The following is a 26,083-nucleotide window of genomic DNA, read 5'->3' as shown; positions in this document are numbered from 1 at the left end:
GCTTGCTGATATTAAAATGATCTGCTTTTTAAAACATTCATCCCTTCAATTTGTTTCAATCTATACATTTGAATTCACAATTAAGTTCTTTGGTGTATTTGCTTGTTTGCATGTTGTTGTTGTTGTTGTATGGTACTGTTCTCTGTTTACAATCCAGTGGTAGCTCATTTCCCCTTCTTGTGAGTGATATAGTTTTGAGTTTGAATCATGTGTCTATTAATGCTTATGTCTGTGTGTTGGCTAAATAAAATCATACAAAACAAGACAGTAAAGGAGAATGCGTTGCTGTTGTCAAACACGGTATCTCGGTGAAAGATCAAAGTACATTTAATTCATCCATCCCCAATAAAAAGGCTCTGGGTTTTTCATATGTTTAAACCATAAAGAAGTCATCAGCTTCTGATCATGAAGACTGAGGATGTTTGCAGGGAGAGGTCGTACCTGGGTGTGGATTTCCTCATTAATGGTCCGCTTGGCCTCCTGTTTCTTCTTCACCGCCAGCAGCTCCACCAGGGGTTGGATGGTCATGCCCTGCACGAAGGAGGAGAGAAACAATCATTATTCACCTCGTGACCCTAGCGAAAACACAGAAATAGGCTCTTATCAGCAATCTATCTAGTATTCAGGAGTGAAATGTGACGAGTTGTGGATTTACAGTGCATCTGTAATGTTTTGTATCATTTCTGTGTGGAGAGGCTAATATAAAACATTCAAATCACTACTCTGAGTACTGACAAATCTCTCCAGGTTTATAATACAATTGAAGATAACTAAAACAGATCCACTATGCTTGTTTCTTCATTCTTTCAAGTCAAGCATAAGCACAGTATTGCCCCACTTCAATGTGATGTCACAGTTCCCGGATGTTGCAATGGCGTATTAACAAACGACTTTTCACAACCCTGTTGATGTTGCTATAAGTCTCTTACAAAGTCACAGATATCACCTTCAAATATCTAAATCTTACACAAATCTGCTAAACCACATCCTAGAAAGATAAAACCAGTGAAAAGCTTGAGCAAATCCTGTGGTTTCTTAAAGAGATTAAGCCAGCCCTCTGGTTAACTAACAGCATAACGTGGAAGACAGAATATTTCTCTTGCTCTTTAATAATACCCAGTCCTGCTACCAGGCATGTAGAAGAACCTTTTACCACCTCCCCACATTTCAATTTAGCCACACAAAACATGAAATAACAATGACATTTATTCCTTCTCTTTAAACATGGAGAATGTTAATATGTCAAGTTTATCCCATTTCTTGAATGTTCTAAGTGCTGCTTCAGGCCAATCAGCGGTATTTAACAAATGTCAGAATAGAGTTTTGAGTCATGCAGTGGCATTAAAGAGAACTTTTTTAATAACCTAAAGAGTAATCCGTCCATAGGGCGTACCTCAGTTTACTATGGGGGAAATATAATCTACGTTATGTTATAAATGTCCTAACCAACCTAAGATTACTCTGATCATTTGTGCAGTCATGCTAACCATAGTTTAACGACCAGTGACAACTAATAAGACCATTTGGCCAATCAGCCCAAAGGCAATTAGTTACTATTCTAACCGTTAACCGTACACACTCAATCCCACTCTCAGTCTCGGAGTCCAACCTTAAAGGTCCCCTATTATACTATAGGTCTCAAAACAAAACATGTCTCTGAAGTGTTTGGCTCCAAACACCAAACAGATCATTGTAGCATCCCATAAACCCCTCTGTTTCAGCCCTGTTCCAAACATGCTGATTCTCTGTCTTTTACTTTAGATAAAAAATAAGGAGCCACTCCCCACTGCGAGATATTTGGTTTAAAAAGTACTTTTCCCAGGAATAGTTCCGATAGTTCCTGGGATTTTTCTTTCACACCAAAAAGATCTGGAACTAAAAACTAGTTCATGCAAACCTTTTCACCCCTTTTTAGTCCCTGGTGGTACTTTCCTGGGGAGGAAAAGGTTCCAATTTCTGATTGGTTGGGCGGATTGCAAACCGCACCCCGTAAAACTCGGAAAAGTTTTGTGAAGACGTCATTTTATTTGCTCGCATTAGCATTATTAGCATTAGCCCAGCGCACCAACGGAGAGAGACTATAACTTTTGGCAACACAAAAAAACATGGGAGTGGTGGAGTGATGAGGAGGTGTCGGCGCATCTGGCTATTTACTCGGAAGACGCTAACCAGCAGCTTCTACTGAAGCCAGTCCCCAACTCCGGGGGGACTCCAGGACTTCGGGTGGCAGTATACGCCGTGAAGTTGTTTGCGGCCTGCCATTAAACCCAAAGCAGCAGAAGAATAAGTGACGTCAGCGGCTTCATTTGCGTAATCCTCCCTCAGGGACTTATTCCGGTGTTAACGCGATTTACTAGGACAGTTCCGAGACTAAAGAGTTCGGCGGGACTAAGTACTGGGAACTAGAGATGGAGTACTCGAGTCCTGGACTCGGACTCGAGTCGGACTTGAGTGCCGATTTTCGGGACTCGTGACTCGACTCGGACTCGCGCACTGATTGACGCGACTCGGACTTGGACTCGTGAATTCTCGCACAGGATGACTTGGACTCGGACTCGGACTCGTGAATTCCCCCCCCCACGATGACTCGGAATCGACTCGTACATTGACGCTCCGACTTGGACTCGGACTCGAGCACATTTTCTCTGGAGTCTGATGTCCTCTATCCTGTATGGCGAGTTCACGTACTGGGCCCCGCTATTCCAGTCTAGAGATGTCTACAGACACACCCCGCATCATGCTGTATGCTTTCACACATTCTGCTTCCACATTGGAAAAGAGCAAAATGCTCGTTATGTGGAAACAATATAGAAGAGAAGGCTCCGTAACACATTACTCTAAGGATCGAGTTCAGACATATAGGCTGTCTTGAGCACTATCATCAGAGTAACGTGATCTAATCAATAAATAAAGATTCAGCCGATAACGAAAGCACATACTTAACATGCAGAATGACGTCATTTTGCATGCTAAGTAGCCATGTGCTTTCTGGGGATAAATCTTTATCTGTAAACTGATTTAACCCGTAAAAATTCCTTCAAAATAAGAGTCCCGATCTTATTACTATCAAAATAAAAGTGCAAAACGAAAACTTTACCATAGGAAAATATTGGCATACAAATATAATCACTTCTCTAAAAGGTAACTCATTTTAAATATAGTTTATTTATATATAATAATAATATTAATATTAGAAATAAGCTTTATATTTGTATAGCACCTATTACAAGAATTGTAGCCAAACTCGCTTCACAGCAGTTCAATAGACAGGATAACAGCAATGTAGAGGAGCAGCTACATTTCAAAACATATATCCACGAAGATTAATACATGAAGACTTGTGACTCGGACTCGAACACAGGTAATGATGACTCGGACTCGACTTGGACACTCCTTGGGTGACTCGGACTTGGACTCGGACTCGACTACGACTCTCCCTTGGTGACTCGGACTTGGACTCGGACTCGAAGAGTGGTGACTCGAGGGTGACTTGGACTCGTGAATTGGTGACTTGACTACAACACTGCTGGGAACTAAGTACGGCAAAGTACTTGGTGTGAAAGCGGCTAGTGGTGCTCTAGGAGGAGATTCAGGTGATAAGGTGTGGGGGGGGGGGGGGTTACCTTGGTTGGATATTTGCTAATGGTTAAACAAGCCAAAAAAATCGTTATGACATCATAAAGTGGCCAAAATCTGATCAGATCATTTTCAGACAGGTTTTTATATTTAGATCAGGACAAAAAGTGAGAGAATCTTTCTTCCTGAAACTTTCAGAATCTCTTTACACAGTGGGGACACATGTTTATGTATAAAATACATGAAAAAGTGGATTTTGCATAATAGGTGACCTTGAAATAACTTCACATTGCAGGTGAGAGGGACCTCCACCTCCCCTCCCCTGGTCTCAGCATCAGACAGTATGAATAAAACATGTTTCTGATCCTGCCTGAGGAGAGAGAACATGTCTTCAGGGTTTATTTTGTCTGCTTCCATTCTGGTTCGACTTGACATCCGAGTATCTTCCTACAGTTTCACTAAAAGATGGTTCAGCTGACAGGACCGTGCTGATGCAGTTCATGGTTCTAAATATACATAGTACTGGTATGTATGGAACTACTGCCCGTTTGTCTTTATCTTGCCATCATGTACTGTTTTTGTATATTATGTTCATGTTCATTCTGTGAGATACAGGAGAAACGTCTCTACATAAAACCATATTTTGTATTCCTTATGCACCGGAGTTACATTTGATTCATTCGTTTGTTCACCTGCCTGTTTGGCTATCAGCGTACTTTAAGTAGAAGCTGAAATGATATGTTCCTAAACCAGCTGAAACTGTTTTTTTTAAGAAGAAATAGACCAAGAAAGCCTATCGACTTGATGTGTGAAATTAATCTTTTTGTTCTATTCAGGGTAGCAAATTAACGTCTTCCTGAAAATACACGAGCGTTCCTTTGATGTCTCATCCTCAGCATGACCATTACAATTAGGGAGATTCACAGGCCTGGAATAAAGGTTTGCAAATAAAACATTTGTTCTGAGATAGATTGTTTTTTTCCAGTGATGCGAGTGGAAATTCAAACTAGACCTGCTAGGCAAATAAACTACACCTAAAAGGAACTTTTTTGCAAAGCAATATAGTTGGTGATGACAACGGCAAATAAGTGGGAAACAAACAAAGCATGTGAATAAATTACTGTCTATTACTTGGAATAGTGCACCATACGACCAACAGTAAAAGAACAATTCCGGGGTTAGATTCATTTTGATGCGTGGGTATCTCTTTGCATGGTGCATTGAATGTGTTCATAATAACATTGCATAACTCTAGTTGCACTTGGACAGACTCTTACTAAGGCCAATGGTGGATTCAGGTGCTCCTGATGTTCCTATATTCAGTGTTAGGAAGTCGGACTGTGTTCATGAGCTTTAAGTCGTAATGTGGAAACAACAGACACGAGAAAGATGTTTAAGAAAACACATTTCAACTTGAGAGTGCATTTACATGGATTTAACCAGACACTGCGTGAAAAAATACATAAATAGGCAGTATGCAATGTTGACGAAAGTAAAAGATAATTTGTGTATCAGCCCAGTAATTCGGAACTGCTCCAAAACCTCATGGGTGCTAACTTAAACCATGCTTAATCCTTCAACCAAGTTTCATTAAAATTGGTGCGTAATTAGACTGACAGACAAAGAAATACACAAAGTTTTCTCCTTCTAATGTTTGTTTAAATCGGACAACATAAACTGCATATTCATACCTGAACAAAGACGGTGAAGAAGACAACGGTGATGATGGCTGTGAGGAACATCTCCCTCATGGGGAAGAGATTCTTTTTCAGCAGGAAGCCGAGGGAGAAGGCAATGGCTCCTCGCAGGCCACCGTAGGCGATAATGAACTGATCCTTGGTCGTCAGCTTGACAATGCGGAACTTGTTGATCACATAGGTCAGACCAACCACACCTGGGAAGGACAGTGAAATGAGAAAGTGAGATTGGGTTTGGGACTTTGAGTGTATGGCACCTGCAGAGATAAAAAAAAATTCTCTCCAGAAGTGCTTGCTAAAAACTACCACATTAACGCTTTCCCTCATGATTCACACAGCAGGTTTTCGTTATAATTACAACCAAAAAAACATGCTTAAAAAAAAAGTTGACCCTTTCTTGACATAGCGAATCCATTAAATTCATATCTGCTTTTGCCCCATAAGTGATGTGTGGTCATGCTTTGCTGCCCATTTAAACCTCTACTTACAGACATGACGTTATTTTAATTGAGTGCCAATCTCCACCAAAGTATGCAATTTAAATGTAATATCAAATTGAAGTACATGGAAACCAATTGCTGCCAGGAGGATTTGAAAAAACACTTAAAGGTGGGGTAGGTAAGTTTGAGAAACCGGCTCGAGATACACTTTTTGTTATATTCCATGGAATGCTCTTAACATCCCGATAGCAATGAATATCTTAAGTGCTTTGACAAAAAATCCATACAAAAAATTCCGCCCTGTCTGTCAGCCTTCCATCTCGTGCCCTCATTGGGCGTGCCGTCATTGGGCGTGCATTGCAGCAGTACTTCAATGACTCGCCAGCAACAGGTGGCCACTTTCACCATGGCAGAGTTAGGTTCAACATCGTCTACTGGTGGCAAAAGAAATAATGTAACGGAGCAAATTAGGAACAAAAACAAAGTGGAAACTTGGAGAATTCAAACCAGTCAATATCGGAGTTGCTTTTCAACGATGGCGACTACTGATGGAACACACCTATGGGGGTTATTCCCTATCTTTATTCAAGAGCGTGGCATTTAAATTTGAGAGCATACTTTATGTATTTATTTCCCTCAAACCCTGTCCTCGCACTCAAATAGTGCCTGCTTGCACTTGGATTTGCTCTGCTTCTGCTCAAACTGTACGCTTGCACTCAGATATACAGTAGCCTATTGCTGCTTACAGATTTGTTCTGCTATGGGCATAGATATGTCTCATAATTATTTGTGTGAACATAAAAATAATTTGTGTGTAAATATGTGATTTGTAAATGTAAAACACCATCCACAAATGCATTTAAAAGATTTGCAAACTCACAAATAAATGTGCAAATGTAAAACGGATCTGCAAATACGCTAAATATTTTCACAAATAAAAAAAAGATCTGTGATTATCTCTTTAACATTTACAACTTTCGATCAGGCATTTGTGAATCCATTTTGTATTTGTCGACCAAAAATGCGCTTGCGGATCTCAAATCTCTGCTCGTGGATCGTCTTTTTACACACACGGAATTTTGAGACATATTTTCCGCCGGTCTCGGCTAAAATCTACTCGTGTCACTCGGTTATTTTCGGAAACCACGTGATGGCCTGCTGATGACATTTCAATCAATCAATCAATTAATGTTTATTTATATAGCCCAATATCACAAATGTTACATTTGTCTCAGTGGTCTTCACAGTGTGTACAGAATATCAGTATGACAACACGACACCCTCTGTCCTTAGACCCTCACATCGTACAAGGAAAAACTTCCGGAGAAAACCCACAGTTTCCGCATGATTTCAAAGTAAGAGCATGATGGTTTGTTTAATGCTCTGTTTTTTTATTATAATGAACAGCGGAACGTTAGATGCATTCTTTATCACTATCACCCTCATCATCATGTTATAGTGATACAGTTAGTTTGTGTTCAATACAGCATATATCGAGCACTTTCGTTGATGTTGAAGTGCAGGCTATACGCCACTTTCGGATCCCGAGGGGAGCAGCTGGCAGCGAAGCAGCCCAGATAAAACTCTTTCTTCATTGTTTGTTGTGTATTCAGTTAAGCGGGTCAAAGTTACAATGGAAAATTGTAAGTACAATGTAAAGTCCTGTGCTCTGCAGGTGCCGGTAAAGAGCAATACAATGACAAAACCTTTCCAAACAAAACAACTAGTAGGTAGGTAGGCAGGCAGGCAGATAGGTAGGTAGCAGGGACGTGCACAGACATTTGGAGGGGCTATTGCTCTTAACTGGAAAAAGGGCCTCCCCCCGAAAAAAACCAAATGATTATTACATCAACTAAATTGAACAGTAATTCACATCTCATAACAAAATAAGCTAAGGCGACTACTTGCATTCGGTGACTTAATTTAAAAAATTAAGACATTTTTTTGTTTTGCGGTCCATATCTCATTAAAATATCTAATGTTAGTAACTATTAAAGACAAAATGGGGACAATTCTGTTCTAATGTAGTTTGACCATTGTAACTGCTGTGCAGTCCAGACATACTGATAAAATAGGGCCTCAAACCAGGGGTTAAATTGGGCCGGGGCAGTCCGGGGCTCAGCCCCGGCACATAGGACGATGCTCTGATGTTATCGCCCTCGCTCATTTGTCATTTGTTTAAGCCATAATGTCAAAACATCTCTCGTTCTTAATGTAGACTTTATTTAGGGTCGATATGTGTTGACTTTAAAATTTAAAATAGCAGATCTCTGTGACAGGGTATCTTTTTTCCGTTTAGTGAACGTGTGTCTCTGCTCCGATCAGGAGCTGCAGCACCGTGGCTCCTTCGTGCAGAGAGTCTGCAGCGGTGTGTGTGTGTGTGTGTGTGTGTGTGTGTGTGTGTGTGTGTGTGTGTGTGTGTGTGTGTGTGTGTGTGTGTGTGTGTGTGTGTGTGTGTGTGTGTGTGTGTGTGTGTGTGTGTGTGTGTGTGTGTGTGTGTGTGTGCGCAGTGGTACCGCCAAACCCCCGACCCGTCTTGTAACACGGAGCCCATTTCCTACACCATCAGGGCCGGTTCTAACCAATTTGCTGCCCTAGGCGAGATTTTAGCTGGCGCCCCCCCCGCCAGAAAATCGTTCAGTAGAACAAATAAAAGTATCCAAGGAATACACAATAGAATATATAAAAAATAAATGAAAAATCTCTACAAAAGACCAATGCACTACAAAAACAGAAACGTATTGACATAGGTCATATACATCAAAAAGGCTTCAAATGTATTCAGTATTATATGAACATGTTTAATTGGGGTGAGGACATCACATCCTCTAGGGGGGTCCAGGGGTATGCCCCCCGGGGAGAAATGTTTGAACATTTAAAGTAACATGCTTCAATCTGGTGCACTTAGAGCACACATTACTAGAGACCTGATCTAGGGGGTACAACTCTAACGGCCGTCCACACAGCGGCGTGCGTTGAAGCTTCCCGGCGGGCGTGTCTGAAACTCAACCAACAACCAATCACATGAATCTCCCGCCCCTGACATACAAGCAGCGGTTTGATTGGCTAGAGCTTGTACTGTCATATGATTCGATTGGCTGACGCTTCTGCCGTGGCTTCAAAACTTGAACATTGCTCAACTTTTGCAGCGAGCCACGCCAGCAAAGTGACGTCACCCCATTCAAAGTGAATGGTGAAGCTTGCAACGCACGCCGCTGTGTGGACGGGCCGTAAAACACCCATATGAAAAAGATTGGTTTACATTTTAATAACCAAATATGTGAACATAACCAATAACCTACCATAGCCAATAGCAAATAAATGCAACTTGTTTTATTTGTTGTTGTTCATTCATATTTTATTTTACCTAGTTAACATTTATTTATACATATTTTTGTATCTCTCAAGTTTTAAACGATATTGTTGGTTTACTGTCCTATAGTATACATTGAAATGATTTCAAACCTGTTTATCCCAATAATTATAAAAGAGTGCCTTGGAAATATTTGGAATACAGCGTCCATTGTACAGGGGAAATGAAAAGTGTAACCGGGGTGAAAAGGGTGTTACCTTGACTTAATTATGAATGTTGTTACATCAAGGCCGAACATTAGGATGAGCGCAAACAGTCAAAATGTCGCCCTAGGCGACCGCCTATGCCAAGAACCGGCCCTGTACACCATGCTAAATGTATGTCTGCATAAAGCTGAGTTATGATTGGTCATAATAACACAGAATTTGGTGATGATTAAATAGTTTACAGTGAGATTGACTCCTTTTGGCCATACTCACGCAGCCCTACAAATGAATTGAGATTTACACACAAATGTTCTTTAGCAAGTGTGCAGAGCAGTGTTGATTTAAAAAAGAAATTTGAAGGTTGGATATTTGTAAACCTTTTTTTGTGTATATATTCATAATGTAAGATGTAGATAATGGAGCAGTTGCTTTCGGGCCACAGTGTAGGCCTATATCCCTTAAGGTCAAATAATTATGAGACATATCTATGCCCATATTCTGCTCTCAGATTTATTCTGTGCGCGCTCGAAACTTTTGTGCAACAATCCTGTCAAAATCCCTCAACCAATAGGAGGCCAGGTGTCCTTGCGGGTGCGTTCACTTTACTTATTACAGCGTCCCGTAAGGGCGGTTACTCTTTGGTTTGTCTTTTGTGCGATGACAGGGTTTGAGTGAAGGAAATCAATAAAGTATGCTCTAAGTATAACCCCCATACACACCGAGTTGAAATCTGACGCTGTCGTCGCTCTTTTTCTCTTGGACAGGTAATTATCTGTTTCGTATGGTTTACAATTCCCCTGAACTATATAGCCAACCTAAGTCATGTGCGCGTTCATGTGTGTTGGAGGAGGTGCTCTGTAAGGAAGTCTGAAGGAAGGGGCGGATTCTTTTCGGCTGTGTACTTTCAAACATGTGTCCCCTCAGTGTAAAGAGATTCTGAAAGTTTCAGAAAAAAAGACTCTCTCTCTTTCTGTCCTGATCCTGTTTTTTGGCTTGTGTAACCATTAGCCAAAACCCACACACACCTTATCACCTGAATCTCCTCTAGAGCAGTGGTTCTCAACTGGTCAGGCCTCGGGACCCACTTTTTACTTGGTCAGTACATCGCGACCCAACATTTTGAAGCACTCAAATCTATCTACCCCAAAAAAACGTGCTGTAATATACGCTTTTCAGCATACAATATTAATAAAAGTGAAGTACAGTGCATATATCCCTTATATCCCTTCACAGAACTAAAGTATGCTTTTAAAAAAGGTTTAATGAGATGATGGAATCAAAGCTGAACTATATAAAAAGACACACATGCTGAAAACCCAACCCCAGCAGAGGGGTCTGGGGGGATTCTCCCCCAGGAGATTTTTAGAAATACTAACATAAACTACGCATTCTGGTACTCTGAGAAGAAAATAAATCTATTACTACCCGACATGTTAATAATATTTTTATGACATTGTTTGTTTTTCACTTTGTTCTGACATCTTGCTGCGAGAAGAGTAAAGAGGAGATAGTCTGTGTGACTTACTTTAAATTGTGGGTAAGGGTAGATAGCTCCCATTGTTCTGTGACTTGTCAATCATCAAACCGGGGGTCATATTTCATTATTAATTTGTATCTGAAGTTGTACCCATGGATGTATAAAGAAGAGTTCTACCACAAAGTTATTCTCCGTGGGGACTTCCGGCAACAATCTTGATTCTGATTGGCCAGAAGACTCGAAAAAACATCAGCAAAGATATTTTATTGAGAAGATTATCACTACGTGACAGAAGTTTTCAAAACCATTTATGGTCTCCGGTACTTCCATTCCAACGCCTACTGCATGCACAGCGTTAGAAAATCGGGCCTTTAAAATAAAATTGTGACTTTTCCCCCCAAAAAAATTCAATTTCTTCGTCCTCGACCCACTTTTGGGTCGCGACCCACCAGTTGAGAACCACTGCTCTAGAGCACCATTGTGTTCTTTTTAACCAAATATATCTCTCAGAGGGGCGTGGGGAGGGGCTCCTTATTTTCATCTAAAGTAACACACAGAATCAGCACTTTTGAAACAGGGCTGAAACAGAGGGGATTATGGGTAATGCTACAATGATCTGTTTGGTGTTTAGAGCCAAACACTTCAGAGACATGTTTTGTGTATATCTGAGACCTATAATATATAGATGAAAAACAGTATAATAGGGGACCTTTAAGAATAGTTTTAAAAGAAGTACTGCAGAAGTGATTTATAGTAAACAAACCAAAACCTGCATATATATTGTATCTAACACAAGATACTGTTCATGTGATGTGTTCATGTGATGCGAGTAAGATGTGCATGATAATTGATTGTAACAATCCACAGTCACAGACGGCATATTTGTCTTTGGAAATGTTGCTCAAAGCATCATCAGCTCTCAACAAAATAAATGAAGGGGCGAATTCACAAAACGATTGCACGGCTTTTGCAGCCGCTTAACCTGCACCAACAGGACAAAAAGAAACTGTACATCTACAAAGCCCTCCTGGCTGAACTACCAAGAAAAAACACTAAATCAAATGCATTTAAAAGCAAATCCAGCCTGTTTCTATCAAAAAGATCCTCGCATAAAACAGTCACATTTTACAATGACCAGATCTAGTGTAAAATGATATTGTCTTCAGTAGGGCTGTGCAATTAATCGTATTTTAATCTCGATTACGATTTTGGCTTGCAACGATTACGAAAACAACGTAATCGAAATAAAACTTATTATTTTTAATATTTTTAATTATTTGTTTTATTATAATTTTGTATTGTGTTTTCAGTTGAATTATACTTAAAGTATAGAGTAATCAACTGTTAAAAACATACTGTTCACAATTTTATTTTCAATAAATTGATGTTTTCAAAGTAAATGGATAATCGTTTTTAATAATCGTGATATCAATTATTGACCCAAATAATCGAGATTATGATTTTTGCCATAATCGAGCAGCCCCAGTCTTCAGAGAGTTTGTGGTTAATGAAGCTCATAAGGGGTTAATAAACTCTTGACATAAGAGAATGTAATGAATATTTTTGTCATTAATAATGTATAATTGAAACCCAATGACATATGTATGGTCTCCAGCACAGAGGCAGATATGATGATAATAAAAGAAGAGAAGATAAATGAACTAGGTCTGACTTGGGCCAGTAAAAAGAAAGTAGCCCAAGCCCAGTATGACAGTAAAAATGTTTACTCGCTATCAGCTCTTCTTTTTGTGATTTTGCCCGTCTGTATTGCAGGACTGAAGGTACTCCACTATCACTCTCTGTCTCTCCAGCAGCACTATTAACTGTGGCAGTGTTTCCCCTACCATTGTCTTGGCGGGGCGCTGCGCTCCCCCTGAATTTTTTTAAATAATCCATATTTATAGCACCAAATAGCAACTAATCTATATCTACTGTCCCTTTTCACATTGAACATGTGCTCTTTTATTAAATAAACTAAACACTTTCATTTTTGTGATGAGTTTAGTGTTTGTGACCCTAAGAAACACTGATGCATTAATCAATAGCAATAATCCACAGCTCCTCTCGCTGCTCCAGAGGATGTAAAAAAATGCAATATCCCAACAACACCCCCCCCCCCCCCCCTGTAAACACTGTAGTATGACAAATCACCAGCAGAAGGATTGTGACGCTGTGTGAAGTCAACATGGAAATCCTCTTTGGAGCTTCCCTTACACACACTGACAGCTGTGTGATGAAACATGGAGGCCACATTAACTCCTGTCAGTGTTTCCACTTCCCTCTTTTAGAAGTTCCTTTTACTCGCATTGATTTCCTTTTTTGGGTAAATTAGACCTTACTTCAAAAAGATGCATTTATATCTTTTGAGAATTGCTTTTTGATTTGCATATAAGCTCTGTCAATGACAAATCAAAAATATGTTTTATGAGTTAACCCCGAAAAATATGTCAGATTTAAAACACTTTTTCCTATGCAGATTAAGCGTTTCCCCTCCATACACTCCACACCCCAGCATGGAAACACTATTTTCATTTGAGGAAGTTGTGAGAATCACTAGAGCTGACCTATGACCCGAGACACCAGACACAGAAGGACGGTGACGGTGACGAAGGTCCAGTTCCAGTGGTGAGGTCCGTCCACCGTGGCCACTCCCAGGAAGATGAAGATAAGAGTCTCGCTGACGCTGCTCCACATTTTCATGAAGTACTTGACGGTGGTGTGGGATTTGTGGGAAATGTTGGCTTCCACATAGGGTCGCATCGTCGCTCCACATGCTATTAACCTGAAAGGAGAAGATTCAAACATTGACTTCTGGGAAATATCAACAAACATCTATTTGGATAACAATGTTTCCAAATGTGCTAATGCTTGGATGTCTGTCAACTAAAATGAAACACTGTTAAACAATTAAGATGAAGTAGGATTCATATTTAAATGTCAAAGGAGGAAGTGGTGGTTTTACTTAAGACATCATCAACAGTGACTATTTGTACACTGATTTTGTAAACATGTGACATTAACAAAAATGTCTTCCTCCTTGTCTAGGGACCACTTCTCTATTCCATTCTGGACAGGCAATGTGTCTATGTCAAAAATGTGGAGCCTCGAAATGAACGCCATTCATGTCCAGCAGCTGCTCAGCGGTCACCTCATTCCTACTCCATGTCAATATTGGTTTGGTTTTCAAAGCTGTAAGGCAGGGGTGTCAAACTCAAGACCCGTGGGCCAAATCCAGCCCGCAACTTCATTGTATGTGGTCCCGCAAGAGCTTGCAAAGAATACAATACGTTAATTATACGGTTACATGCCGCTTTACAAAAGCACGTTGCTCATAACCTACATGTCCCACAATGCATTTAGTTTTGTGACACACGCACTGAAGAGACTTGCAATTATTTGCCCTAGACTTCTGCTTTCAGACGTAGTTCATTTTGAAGTTATTACCCTATCCGATAATAATCCAATGCAGAGGCAATAATGTAATATAATACATTATTTTATATATATTATAGTTATATATGTATCTTTTTTTATAGTCTTAAAGTTATAACTGGCCCTTTGAGTGAAACCATAATGCGAATGTGGCCCGCAATGAAATTGAATTTGACACCCCTGCTTTAAGGGGACGATGAAAGGAATTCAAACCAGCAAGCAGTTTCTCTTCTACTTTGTAAACACCACAACAAATCTAGTTTTGATAGAAAAGAGCCCCAGGCTTTGGAAAAGATTGTCCTTGAAAATACAAATGATTCGTCCCTGAGTCAGAGAGGGGACTCTGTATATCATCACTCCATGTCTGCAACATCAATAACTCCTAGCACCTTAAACCGAAGAAGGATTGAAACTGCAGGAGCTGATGAGAAACAGCATGTCAGAGAATATTGGGATGCCTATAAATCAAGGTTTGGTTAAAGTGACGTTGGATCAGTTCAATCTATGAAACCACTGGGGATACAGTGTAGTATGCCACGGTGTACAGCTGAGGTACTGTTATAGGGCAATGACTGAAATAGATTGTTCTTGCACTCGGAAGGCTGATATTGACCGAGACATGTCATCACTGAGGAAATATCAACATACCAAAAACATGTGATCCAAGAGGGATGTCACTGAAACAGCTGGAGTATTTCCGAGAGCGCACATGATACGCTGGACATGTGTAAGTGCGGATCTAAAGCACGAAACTACAAGTCTTAACCATTCAGGACAAACAATGCTGACTATGCATGGTCTCAGAAAAGGCTTTAAAAGACGTCTTCTGAATGCACACTACAAATGTATTCTGATTTGTGTCATACATGTACAACATGTAGTTGTAATCCTTCCAATAGTTGCTTAGATAAATGCTGCTGGTGTCAAAAACAATAAAAAAACTGTGGTTAACTTACGATGAATGAGATGAAACTCATTAATTTACTCTAGAAATGTCTGTGTTATTGTTGGTGATTATCCTAAGTTGCACATTACTTTGGAATAGATAAAGTGGTTGCAAAGGAACATTTGAGTAATACAAAAATAAAACACTTACGCCATGATGCCAGAGAGTTGGAACACCTCAGCTGACAGGTAGGCCATGTAGGCGTACACAAAGACAAAAAGTGGCTCTATGACCCGCACATGGGAGGTGAAGCGGGAGGTAAAGGCGGCCAGGAGCCCGTAGATGACTCCAACTAGAACGCCTCCGATTGCAACCACCAGGAAGGAGATGATTCCCAGGAAACAGTCCAGCACCGTGACTATGCCGGCACGTGTGTACTCCTCAAACAGGTGGTACAACACCTAGGAGAGGATGAGGAGTGTGAATAGTTATTAGAAAAAGCAACAGGGGGATGACAGTTTAAAAAAAAATCGAGGTCATTTAATGCACCTGTATTGATTCTCTGACTGTGATCAAAAGAGGAAGAAAGATTAAAGACGTCAACATGTAAAAACAGGGTGAATGTCAAAGCAAACTAAAATCCACAACGTGTAAAAAATGATAGATTGTGTTGTTGTATATTTAAAAGGCTTCGCACATCCTTTAAATGTTCTGCAAGAATAGATATGCGTTATGATTCGCTAAGTGTCTCACTATGGGAATATATGTATGACAGGCATAATGTGATGCCAGGCAGGATGATCATGCAGATGAATGCCAAACGCTTTAAGGCTGATAAGCTCTGCTCGCGCTCTCTGTGGGTCCTCGACTAACGTGCCTGAGCCAATGATGGCACAGTGCCGTCCAGCTTGATAAAGTGTGCATGGAAGCCAAACTCGTAGTTGAATATGACCGAGGCCCACGGTGAATGAGCAGGGTTATGGAAATACTTGGCGAAGTATAATTTACATAAGTGTTGTGATAGTTCATGTCAGAAACAAAGGTTGTGGAAACTTAAGTCAGTGCCTTGCAAAGCTATGATGCTAGCGCTGTTGGTAACGTTATACTGTAGTGGAGCCGTTTGTGTTTCTGTGAGCCGAGGACAATTCAGTGGTGACAGACTAGTCAGTCAATCAGAAGCTGTGTGTTGACAGCTTTAGTCCAAGGTTATAAGAACTAAATTAACTTTTAATATGGAAATAAATCTGATAACAAAAGACGTCTGTGCAGCACTATTTTAATTTGTGTCAATGAGAAGCCCTCTTTGTAAAAAGGGTTACAAATATCTTATGTGTTTCAGAGGGAGAATATCTTGACGTTTCTCTTGCACTATTGTATCTGTTTTATGTCCTATATATTCATGTTGCACTGTTGGAGAAGCCTGTGACTGAAGTTGTTCATTGCCATATGTACACTGTAGCTACTGTGCACATGACAATAAAGCCTTGAATCTTGAATCTGAAACTTGAGAGCTGAGTAATAACTGACACGCAGTTAGGGCTGATCTAATCATTCAGGAGCCTCTCAGGGATACAACCAAAGGTGTACATACAGAGAATCTAATCTACCAGCGTACCTTATTGGTTTTGTATTGTTTAAAAAAAGTTTTAGATTTTAAAGATTTTAACAAGATATAGGGATGACGTTGTTTAATCATAACTGGGTGTTTGCAGCTTATTTATTTATCTGGTTTGTTATTTTATCTTTTCTTGAATATCATTTACCTCGGTTATGAATTTGTTTGTTTATTTATCTGCTTGTTTGATTATTTACTGTTTATTTATTTGTTATTTTATGTTTTGTTTTTTCAATAAGAAAATGTATTTCTTTAAAAATAATATATATGTTAATAATTTTGTTTTTGGCAGAAGGGGTGGGATTAAATAAATGTAAACTTCTTCCCACCCCTTTTCGGATGTGTAATGAAGTAGATTATTTGTTTACACATAATTTAGAATCAGTAATATTTTTTTATTTTGAATTTTGTATTATATAATAATTCTCATGTTAAATGTTTGTATTATTGTTTTACACATTCAAAATAAATCAAATCAAATCAAATTGGAGAACTGACAAAACAATAAAGGCATTGTCTGATAAGAAAAAACGCACTAAAGTCTGCTACCAGCCACATATTTCGTGTGGCGGTCACTCACCACAGTGACAGCATCGTTAAGCAGAGATTCTCCAAACACCAGGATGTGCAACAGTTCATTGATGTGGATCTCCTCAAACACAGCCAGCACGGCCACAGGGTCCACAGCGGAGATGATGGAGCCGAACAGCAGGCAGGGCAGCAGCTCCATCTTGTGAAGGATGGAGGGATTGGCCGGCTGGATCTGACACACGGCGTACAGCAGACCCCCGATGAAGAAGGCGTTCCACAGGGTCCCCACCACCGCAAACATCAGGATGGTGCCCAGGTTCTCCATGAAGGGCCGGATGGGCAGGAAGTAGCCGGCATCGAGGATGATGGGCGGCAGCAGGCAGAGGAAGAACAAACGGGAGTCCAGCACTGGGGGGACGTCTTCTCCAGCTAGTTTGATGAGCCCCCCCACAAGCAGACCCACGGTGATCAACAGGCAGCTCTCTGGCACAATGCTGGACACACGAGGTATCATGTGGAACCCTGGGAAAATGGATGAGACAAGCAGATACAATTCAGTGGCATGTTTGGAGACGTAGAACAGGAAGAAGGGAATTATCTGGAAATCAACTGCCGGATCCCTGAGATGGGTCTGTCTGCAGACCGCAGCAAGGAGGCGTTTCCTATAGGGGCGTTTCCTATAGGGGCGTTTCCTAACTTTTTTTATCCAGCTGCTTTTATAAATCCTTGCAGAAGAAGTCATTGTTCTAGTGATGGGAATTCCGGCTCTTCTTGCTGAGCCGGATCATTTGGCTCTCCAAGAAGAGCCGGCTCTTTCGGCTCCGAAAGGGCTTTTCAGTTTACCACATATTATACCTTTTAATTAAATCAAATGTAGCGCTGTTTTGACTGATTTATATGTGTACACATATATCACTTACATTATTCAAGACATCCTTTGTACTAAAGTATTCAAAAGTAAAAATTACATGTTTAATATAAATTATTTGCTGTGGCCAATTGTTTTCATTGCATTTACAGACCCGTGTAACTCTCTGATACCACCCAATGAATGCATTGACTTGCTTGTAGAACCACGCTACACAAAACAAATGGAAACACCTATAAAAACTATTTTAAAAAAGGGGCTACTGTATCAACCTATATAAAGTATATAAATATAGTTTTTCTCCCTGCAGGAGAGGGGAGCGTGCTTTGAGATCAACTGCTAGGCTGCAGCGGGGAGAAGAGGGGGACAACAAGTAGGAAGAGAAGTAATGGGTCAGAAACCCTCCTTTTTACGCAGCGGTCCAGACATAGACATCATAGCTACGGCGACATATATTCAGTTGCCAGTTACTTTTGGCATTAGGGCAGGGATATCTTTCAAGGTTTGACATAATGAATTGTGCTACTTTTAAAGCAAGCAACGATGTTTTCAAATCTGTAATCAAAAAGCTCCTCAAAAACACTATAGAAGCAGTTCCTGCCGTTGTTACGTTAGTTCAAACAGTAACAACGGACTACTTTTCTTAGCGGATGCATGTCAATTTAAATCAATACAAAAAACTATTTTTTAAATCAATAAAATCTTTTTCTAAATCCATAAAAGCATTTCAATTATTATTGGGAGTCATGTCGTTACTTTGTTGAGAATGTGGCCATGTGTAATAAGCGGGATAATGTCCACATTGCACATTGCATAATGTGCCTTCATGCCGATCTAGATCCCTCCGCAAAAACAAAACAAAAAACGTCTCGTTCGCGGGCGAGAGCCGGCTCCCGTCGTTCACTATAGGAAACGCCCCTATAGGAAACGCCTCCTTGCTGCGGTCTGCAGACAGACTCTATTGGAGATCCCTTGCTTTAGGCCTTAAAACAGGGGTGTCAAACTCAAGGCCCGGGGGCCAAATCCGGCCCGCGACTTCATTTCATGTGGCCCCACAATAGCTTGCAAAGAATATAATATGTTTATAATACGGTTACATGGTGATTTACAGAAGCACGTTGCCCATAAACTACATGTCCCACAATGCATCTCAAATTTGACTTTTTTTCTCAGATTTCAAAATGTCTTTTAAAATCATTTTGTGACATTCTCACTGAAGAGACTTGCAATTATTTGCACTAGACTTCTGCTTTCAGACGTAGTTAAATATGAAGTTATTACCCTATCCGATAATAATCCAATGCAAAGGCAATAATGTAATATAATACATTAGTTTATATATATATTAAATATTTATGTATTTTTATATAGTCTTAAAGTTACAACCGGCCCTTTGAGTGCAACCATAATGCGAATGTGGCCCGTGATGAAATTGAGTTTGACACCCCTGCCTTAAGAGAATTTGTAAGTGGACGTTTGTTTGTCTCCGTCTGAGTGATATTACGATTAACTGGAATTGTATCTATTGGTTTTCTGACTAAATGAAAAGGTAAACTGAATTCTGGCCAAGGACAACATTAGAAGAGCAATGAGCTGTGACATACCACACTTCTGTGAGCACTAGCACCACCCTTGTTACAAATTCTAACTTCTGCAGAGCTCTTGGGTGAAAAGAATAGCTAGTGTATGTGACATGTTAGCAAATCAATGATAATACAGCAGGAAATTAGTATTCTCCATCGCTATCGTGTGTAGGAAATGCAGAGGGAAATACTTCAGATGTCTGTGTAGGCTGTGCAGACATGTCAGAGCTTGCATGATTTGTCTTTTGTTCAATTTGACTACAACCTGAAAAAAGAGAGCTTTTAAAGAACTGATATTGTAAGCAGTGATTTACATAATAACAGTGGTTCATTGTTATAGATGTAGGTAGTGGAAAGAAACAAAGGCACTGTATGCTGATTAGTTACTGGTGTGACATAGCTAAAACAATGGCCTTGTGAATTCTTGAAGGAAAAAATGGAAATAATATGCAAAATATTTATCGTATACAGATCTCACATGACATGTTCAGCAAGACAAGGCTGCCATTATCCTACATATAGGACTTAATAAGAACAAGCTGTATGTGAAAAGAGAACAGAACCTCACAGCTTCTATGTGTCCTCTGAGACCCACATTATTGAAATAACCTTGTGAAATTATCTGCTATTGCTTGAGACACAAGTTACAGCACAAACATATCTGTATGGATTCCTGACAAATTGTTAATGTTATGATTTACACGCACTTACTGACGGACAAATGACAAAGGTCGCTAGACTTTAAAAGGCCCCCCTTATTGTCTGACAAGTTAACATGGGAACATAAATACCCTCACTCCTGGGCTGCGGTGAAGTGTCACATGAAAATATAAAACACAGCATTTTGGAGGGGTCCCAACACTGGACGGGTTGTCGCGGGGAGGAGGTGCTGCCGTACTGACATGTATTGTTTATTATTGATATTTTAGTTTTAGCTGACTGATTGTCTATTTGTTTATTTTTGGTTTGTCGGTTTGTCTTCTGTCTGTGTGGAATTGTGTTTGCCCTGGTGTTAAAGGTAGGGTAGGTACGAATGGAGAAACCAGCTCGAGTGCGCTAGAATTTGAAAATACACAACCGGAAAAAATCTGCCCCTTCCTTCAGACTTCCTTACAGAGCCCCTCCTCCAACACACACAAACGCACACTTGACCAATGAGGGCACGAGATAAGCTTGTGCACAGATGGAAGGCTGACAGGCAGGTAGGCCATCCAGTTATTTTAGCCGGGCCGTCTCAGATGATTGGTCGTGCTTTTTACAGTACTACGGCTTCCACAGATGACATTTTGTTATGTATTTATTGACAAAGCATTTAATATACTCATTGCTATCGGGATGTTAAGAGCATTCCATGGAATATAACAAAAAGTGTTTCTGAAGTGAATTACCTACCCCACCTTTAAGCAGTGTTTACATTGTTACTCTACCTATTTTTCTATAAAGTGAAGATTTGTTTACCTACTTTTGATACATGCTCTGGGAGAATAACTGTATGCTGTAAACAAAGTTTAAAACAAATATAAAACACAGACATGCTATATGAGGTGACGGAGCTGCAGCCTGTGCATAAATAGTCAACAAAAGAAGATGAAGACTTCAAAGAGAGAGCAGCATGTGTCCCATAGTGAGAAGTCTTTCCGGCTTTATTTACTGTACACTACAGCAGCCCTCTGACATCTGTTACTGTAGCAGCTGACCGCATGCTGCTGCGTTAACACTGAGATACAAACAAACAGAGAAATATGAACCAAAATGTGCTACATGCTCACACAGGCTAAACAAGCACATAGGGGTAGAGAGTGACTCATAGTAGATTGCATACTATTCAATAGACACAAAAAAGAATACTGTCAGCACTTTAAATCATTCTGCCACGTCAACAACACTGTGAATTTTACCCTTTTTTCCGATTTCATACTAAGGGAAACATAGCTCATGTGAGAAATGGCCCCTGCTTTGCATTATATTCAAAAAGGATTTAAAGACCTTGTGACTGACACGACAAGACCTGTATGTTGCAGTATGGGTGTGATTATATTAGAGATGGAAAGGGATTATCATGTTGATGTGATGCGTGCCAACACGTTGTTCTTCACATCCGCCCGAAGCAACAGCCACTACATGTAAATATGTGTTCCACCCACCCCTATCATTTTAGATGTAAATGGCAAACACATTTTGTAACCCTTGAAGCTGTTACAAGCTAAAAGCACACAGTAGCACAAGGTAACACATCAATAAGCAGCACAGCTACACATCTGAAGCTCCTCAGGACAAGAATGGATGGTGCAGTGACAGCAGCAGCACCATATGGCACAGGAGCCACGATGGGGGGGGGGGCACGACTCAGGCCTGCTCCAGTCTGCTTATGTTTGCACAATGAGGGTGGTGCTCAGCTAATTAATATTCACTAATGAGCACATTGAGCACTTTGCTATGTCATGGTCAGGCCTTGCACAAATGCTGCCAGTAAATTACCAATCAAAGTTAACATGTCATTTATTATCAAGACATACAATACAATTATATTTAACCTGTATTTGATCATTTCAACGTAGCAGGGTTTTGTCATTGTAGTATGTGAAACTTAAGCATCGTGGGAATAGAAGACATTCAGAGTAGGGGGTGTGTGTTTTTACTCCGCTTGAGGACAACAGGATTAGTGTTTCAGCACACAAACCTAACAAGTGCATGTCTGTGGATTATGCAGCTGCATGCCGCTGGAGCCCTGGTGCTTTGAGGAAGGATAGTAAAGAGGTCTTTATTTTCAATGGTCTAAAGAGGGCTACCACCCACTACTCTACACAGGCTTCACAGGAAGGTGGTTCAACAAAGATATTCTGTGATAGCTGCTTCAAACACAGGAAACAGACATTTATTGTGACGGTACGCTTTTGTAGCAGGATATAAATTCAATAGCTAATTTGGACACTCAGAGCCATCATTGCTCTTAACACCTGAAAACATGTGAATCAATGTGACTCTGTACATATATATCATTACTATTATTATTATTATTATTATTATTATAGATACTATTATTATTTATTACATTACAGATTTTATTTTTATACTCCTAGAAATAATTACTGCACTTTATTCCTTTATTCCTTATTCCTTATTCCTTTATTCCTTATTCCTAAGTATGTATGCTGTGTGTATTTGTTGTCTTATGTTGTGATGTTTTTGTTTTGATGGCACCTGTGAAGCTGACCGTTGAGCGGCCCAGACCAAGCAAGGAGGCAGAGGCAGAACGTCCAAAAATATAACCCGACGTGAGCATTTATTAAAAACACGGGCACAAAGTTCACAATCTCAATCCTGCTGTTCTCTTTGTCCACATCCTGCAGCCACCAGGATCTCACACACACACACCCAGCCCCTCCACAGACAGGGAAACAGAGCCTAAATACCCACACTCCAATCATCACAACAAGACACAGGTGAGGGGGGAGGAGACACCACAGGACACCAGGTGCACACAATCATCAGCCACAGACAACATATACTGTGCAATCACGCCAACAAAGTGCCCCATCACCCGGCCTGAAGCCGTCAGCCCATAGTGACGAAGCCACCGTCAGGGAGAAGCATTTATTATTATCTCATTGTACATGTATAATGACATTCAACAATTATATTCTATCCAAAGCCCTATGTTATTTAGAAAGCTGCTATTATGAAAGCTAACTTTTATGTTCACAAATCTTAACCCCCGATAGACACTGTTACATAATTAAGAAGCTGCATCCAAGTGTTTGAGACAACAACACTGCAGAGATCTCTGATCGGCGTGGGGGACACCGGATCACACCGGTGGGCCTGCACAGCTCCAGCAAGCTAATTGGCTGAACAGAAAAGATAACAATGACAGGCCTTCAAAATGGAAATTATACCCATGGCAGTATTTGTACACAATGATGCCATGAACTGAGAACCAATATCAGTGTATCACCTTGCTTTATTACAAATGCGTGTAAAGAATTGCAAAGAAATGTAATGATTTGAGTTTGTCAACACTTTATGCATGTATATGAGGTCTGCTAACCCTATCCATGTATCATTCTCTTTAACAAGGTGAGCCTGTTATGAGTTGACCTCGGTCTGTTCTGTTCAGCTGGGAGCCAATTAGCTGATGTCAACGCATACAACAGTGTGACATGGGATCCAAAGAAACACGATCTGCAAACAAAGAGCAGTTACCTCTACAAGTCAGACTCCGAGGGGCCTTGTGCTCTACATTTCTGCAAACATGTTGCATATGCACGACATCGGGCTGCGGGGTAGCACTGCTATACACAGGAAAGATAAACATCCTCTGTAACAGCTGACTAATGTGATGGAAACTGAAGGAGTCCAAGAAGACGGTAACTTATTACATTTACCTAAGAATAATTGATGGTGTGTTTCAATCCTAATAGGCAGACACAGAGAATGTAATGAAACTAATTCAAATAAAAAACGAGAAACACGTGCTTAATTTCAGCAATACCAACAGGGACTACATCGAGTTGTAGACACTACAGGGTATAACAAATCCATACACCCCAAACTTGATCTGCAGTGAGCCACTGAGGAGCCAAAGGGAGAACTTCTGTTCATTAATGCACAATGTTTCTATACGACTCACGATAGACCTACCCATACTTCAAGGCTCGAGAAAAAGAAACAAGTATAACTGGATCCAGAGAGTGGCAGGGGGTATTATTAGAGGAGAAGGAGTCCCATGATCCCTTGTGTCAAGTGTGACCATGACATTAACTATAGGACCTGAGCCAGCGTACTTTTGGCTCCGAGCCTTCACTCTCTGAATCCTGAGCCATGAATAGAAGCCACGGAGATCTGGCATTAAAAGTGCAATCAGGCAATTCAAAATGAGGATTGAAAGTCATATGGAGAGACTGTTAAAGGCAAACCTTTTCCTGTCAAGGTTACCGTGGCAAATGTAATATTATCAGAGGTCGTAATTTTCAGAACATAGCAATGCCTCACATTTCTCAAATAAATACAAATGTGGTATTTAAGTCTCAGGCTCGCCCCAGCAGAAGCTGTTTAATAACACTGAATGACCAAGCTCTGCCATTTAAATATAACCTTCAATAAAAAGATGGGCAGTGTAGTCCTTGAGGAAAAAAGGAGCACACAGGTCATGACTGGATTGATTAAACGGTATACTGCTGGAACCTCGAGCAGTGGCTTCAACACTGGATCAGAGAATGACTCAAATGACCCATTATCATCCATGGAGGACAAGGAGGGACAAGTGAAGATTGTGCATAGTGGGCAACAAGGATGAGATCGAGACAAAAAGCTATTTCAGTCTTAATACTGACTCTTCTAAATATAAGAAATCTCAACACATCCAGGGCCCGGTACAAAAAGCTTGGAGGATGGAGCCTTAAAATGTTCAACCGGCTGGTGGATAGGTGGTGACAGTTAACCTATTCTTAAGTCTCTCAAACATGACTCCAATAATGGCCTTCAGTGCTCATCATGTGAAGAGCCATAAGAGCGGATAGGATAAGTGAAAAGGAGGGCCGTACACTTCAAAGAACAACTGACAGCACACAACTTCAGTGCTGTCAAGACATATGTTTGAAGGAGATGTACTGAGTAGAAGAAGAATGGTAAGAAAGGATTTGAATGCCAGCAGATCCTTGACATTTAAAATCAGGCGGTTCATCCTGGCTGCTTGTCAATAATGGCAGGTGCTGCGTCTTTATCCCCCCTGAGAGTCTTTATGCAGCAAGGTTATTGAAAAGCAGCAACGGGTAACAGCTCTTTCACTTCTGAATGTGTACCCAGTGTCAGCATGGCCTGGTACTTGCTACACACAATCATTCCCAACGCCAAGAATTGTGGCCTGTTGCCAGGTTACTAATTGTACATGGCTGGCAACCAAAATACACCGGACCAAGCAAGGACAAAAGAGAGAAAACGTTTAAAGAGTTACTTTGATAAAAAAGTTATCAGTGATACGTTTATTTCATTCTTTTTCAAAAAGTCAAGATGTTATCGTGGTTAGCTGGCTTTCCACCCACACACCATACTGTGTTTACAGAAACACATGTATTTCAATGTGGTGTTTGCATGACTAACAGGGCTCTTTATACAAAAAAGGTCATTGTGAGTCATTGTTGAATGATTGGACCCACATGGTTGTGCTCCTCGAGGTGATTGTGAAAGACCAGTGTTGGTTTAAATCAGGGGTGTCAAACTCAAATACACAGTGGGCCAAAATAAAGAAATGGGTACTAGTCGAGGGCCGGACTGGTTCAATGTTTATTGCAAAACATATTGAGATGAACTTATTGCACATATTAAACCTGGAACTAACAAAGCTTAAATGATTGCCTATAAAAACAACATTAAACATTAAATAATCAGTTGCATTCACTTCTTATGGCTCTATCTGCAGCTTTTCCTCAGTCATTTCTTATGATTACATTTTTCCACAGG

The 26,083-nt window shown here is 40.4% G+C and overlaps 1 protein-coding gene across 2 annotated transcripts in view; it reads right to left on the bottom strand.

The window, feature by feature from the left end:
• Positions 1 to 26,083, bottom strand: part of slc9a1a (solute carrier family 9 member A1a) — a 43,816-nt gene that overhangs the window by 9,308 nt on the left and 8,425 nt on the right. For both annotated transcript variants that reach the window (XM_034101995.2, XM_034101996.2), the window contains exons 2-6: positions 17,223 to 17,695; positions 15,238 to 15,488; positions 13,274 to 13,491; positions 5,268 to 5,470; positions 442 to 531 (exon numbers count right to left, since the gene is read on the bottom strand). In XM_034101995.2, coding sequence (XP_033957886.1) covers positions 442 to 531; positions 5,268 to 5,470; positions 13,274 to 13,491; positions 15,238 to 15,488; positions 17,223 to 17,695 — 1,235 coding nt within the window. The remainder of the gene's footprint in view (positions 1 to 441; positions 532 to 5,267; positions 5,471 to 13,273; positions 13,492 to 15,237; positions 15,489 to 17,222; positions 17,696 to 26,083) is intronic.

This window comes from Pseudochaenichthys georgianus, chromosome 16 (assembly GCF_902827115.2).
Source record: "Pseudochaenichthys georgianus chromosome 16, fPseGeo1.2, whole genome shotgun sequence".
Classification (NCBI taxonomy): Eukaryota; Metazoa; Chordata; class Actinopteri; order Perciformes; family Channichthyidae; genus Pseudochaenichthys; species Pseudochaenichthys georgianus.
This window is presented reverse-complemented; position numbering and strand designations above follow the sequence as displayed.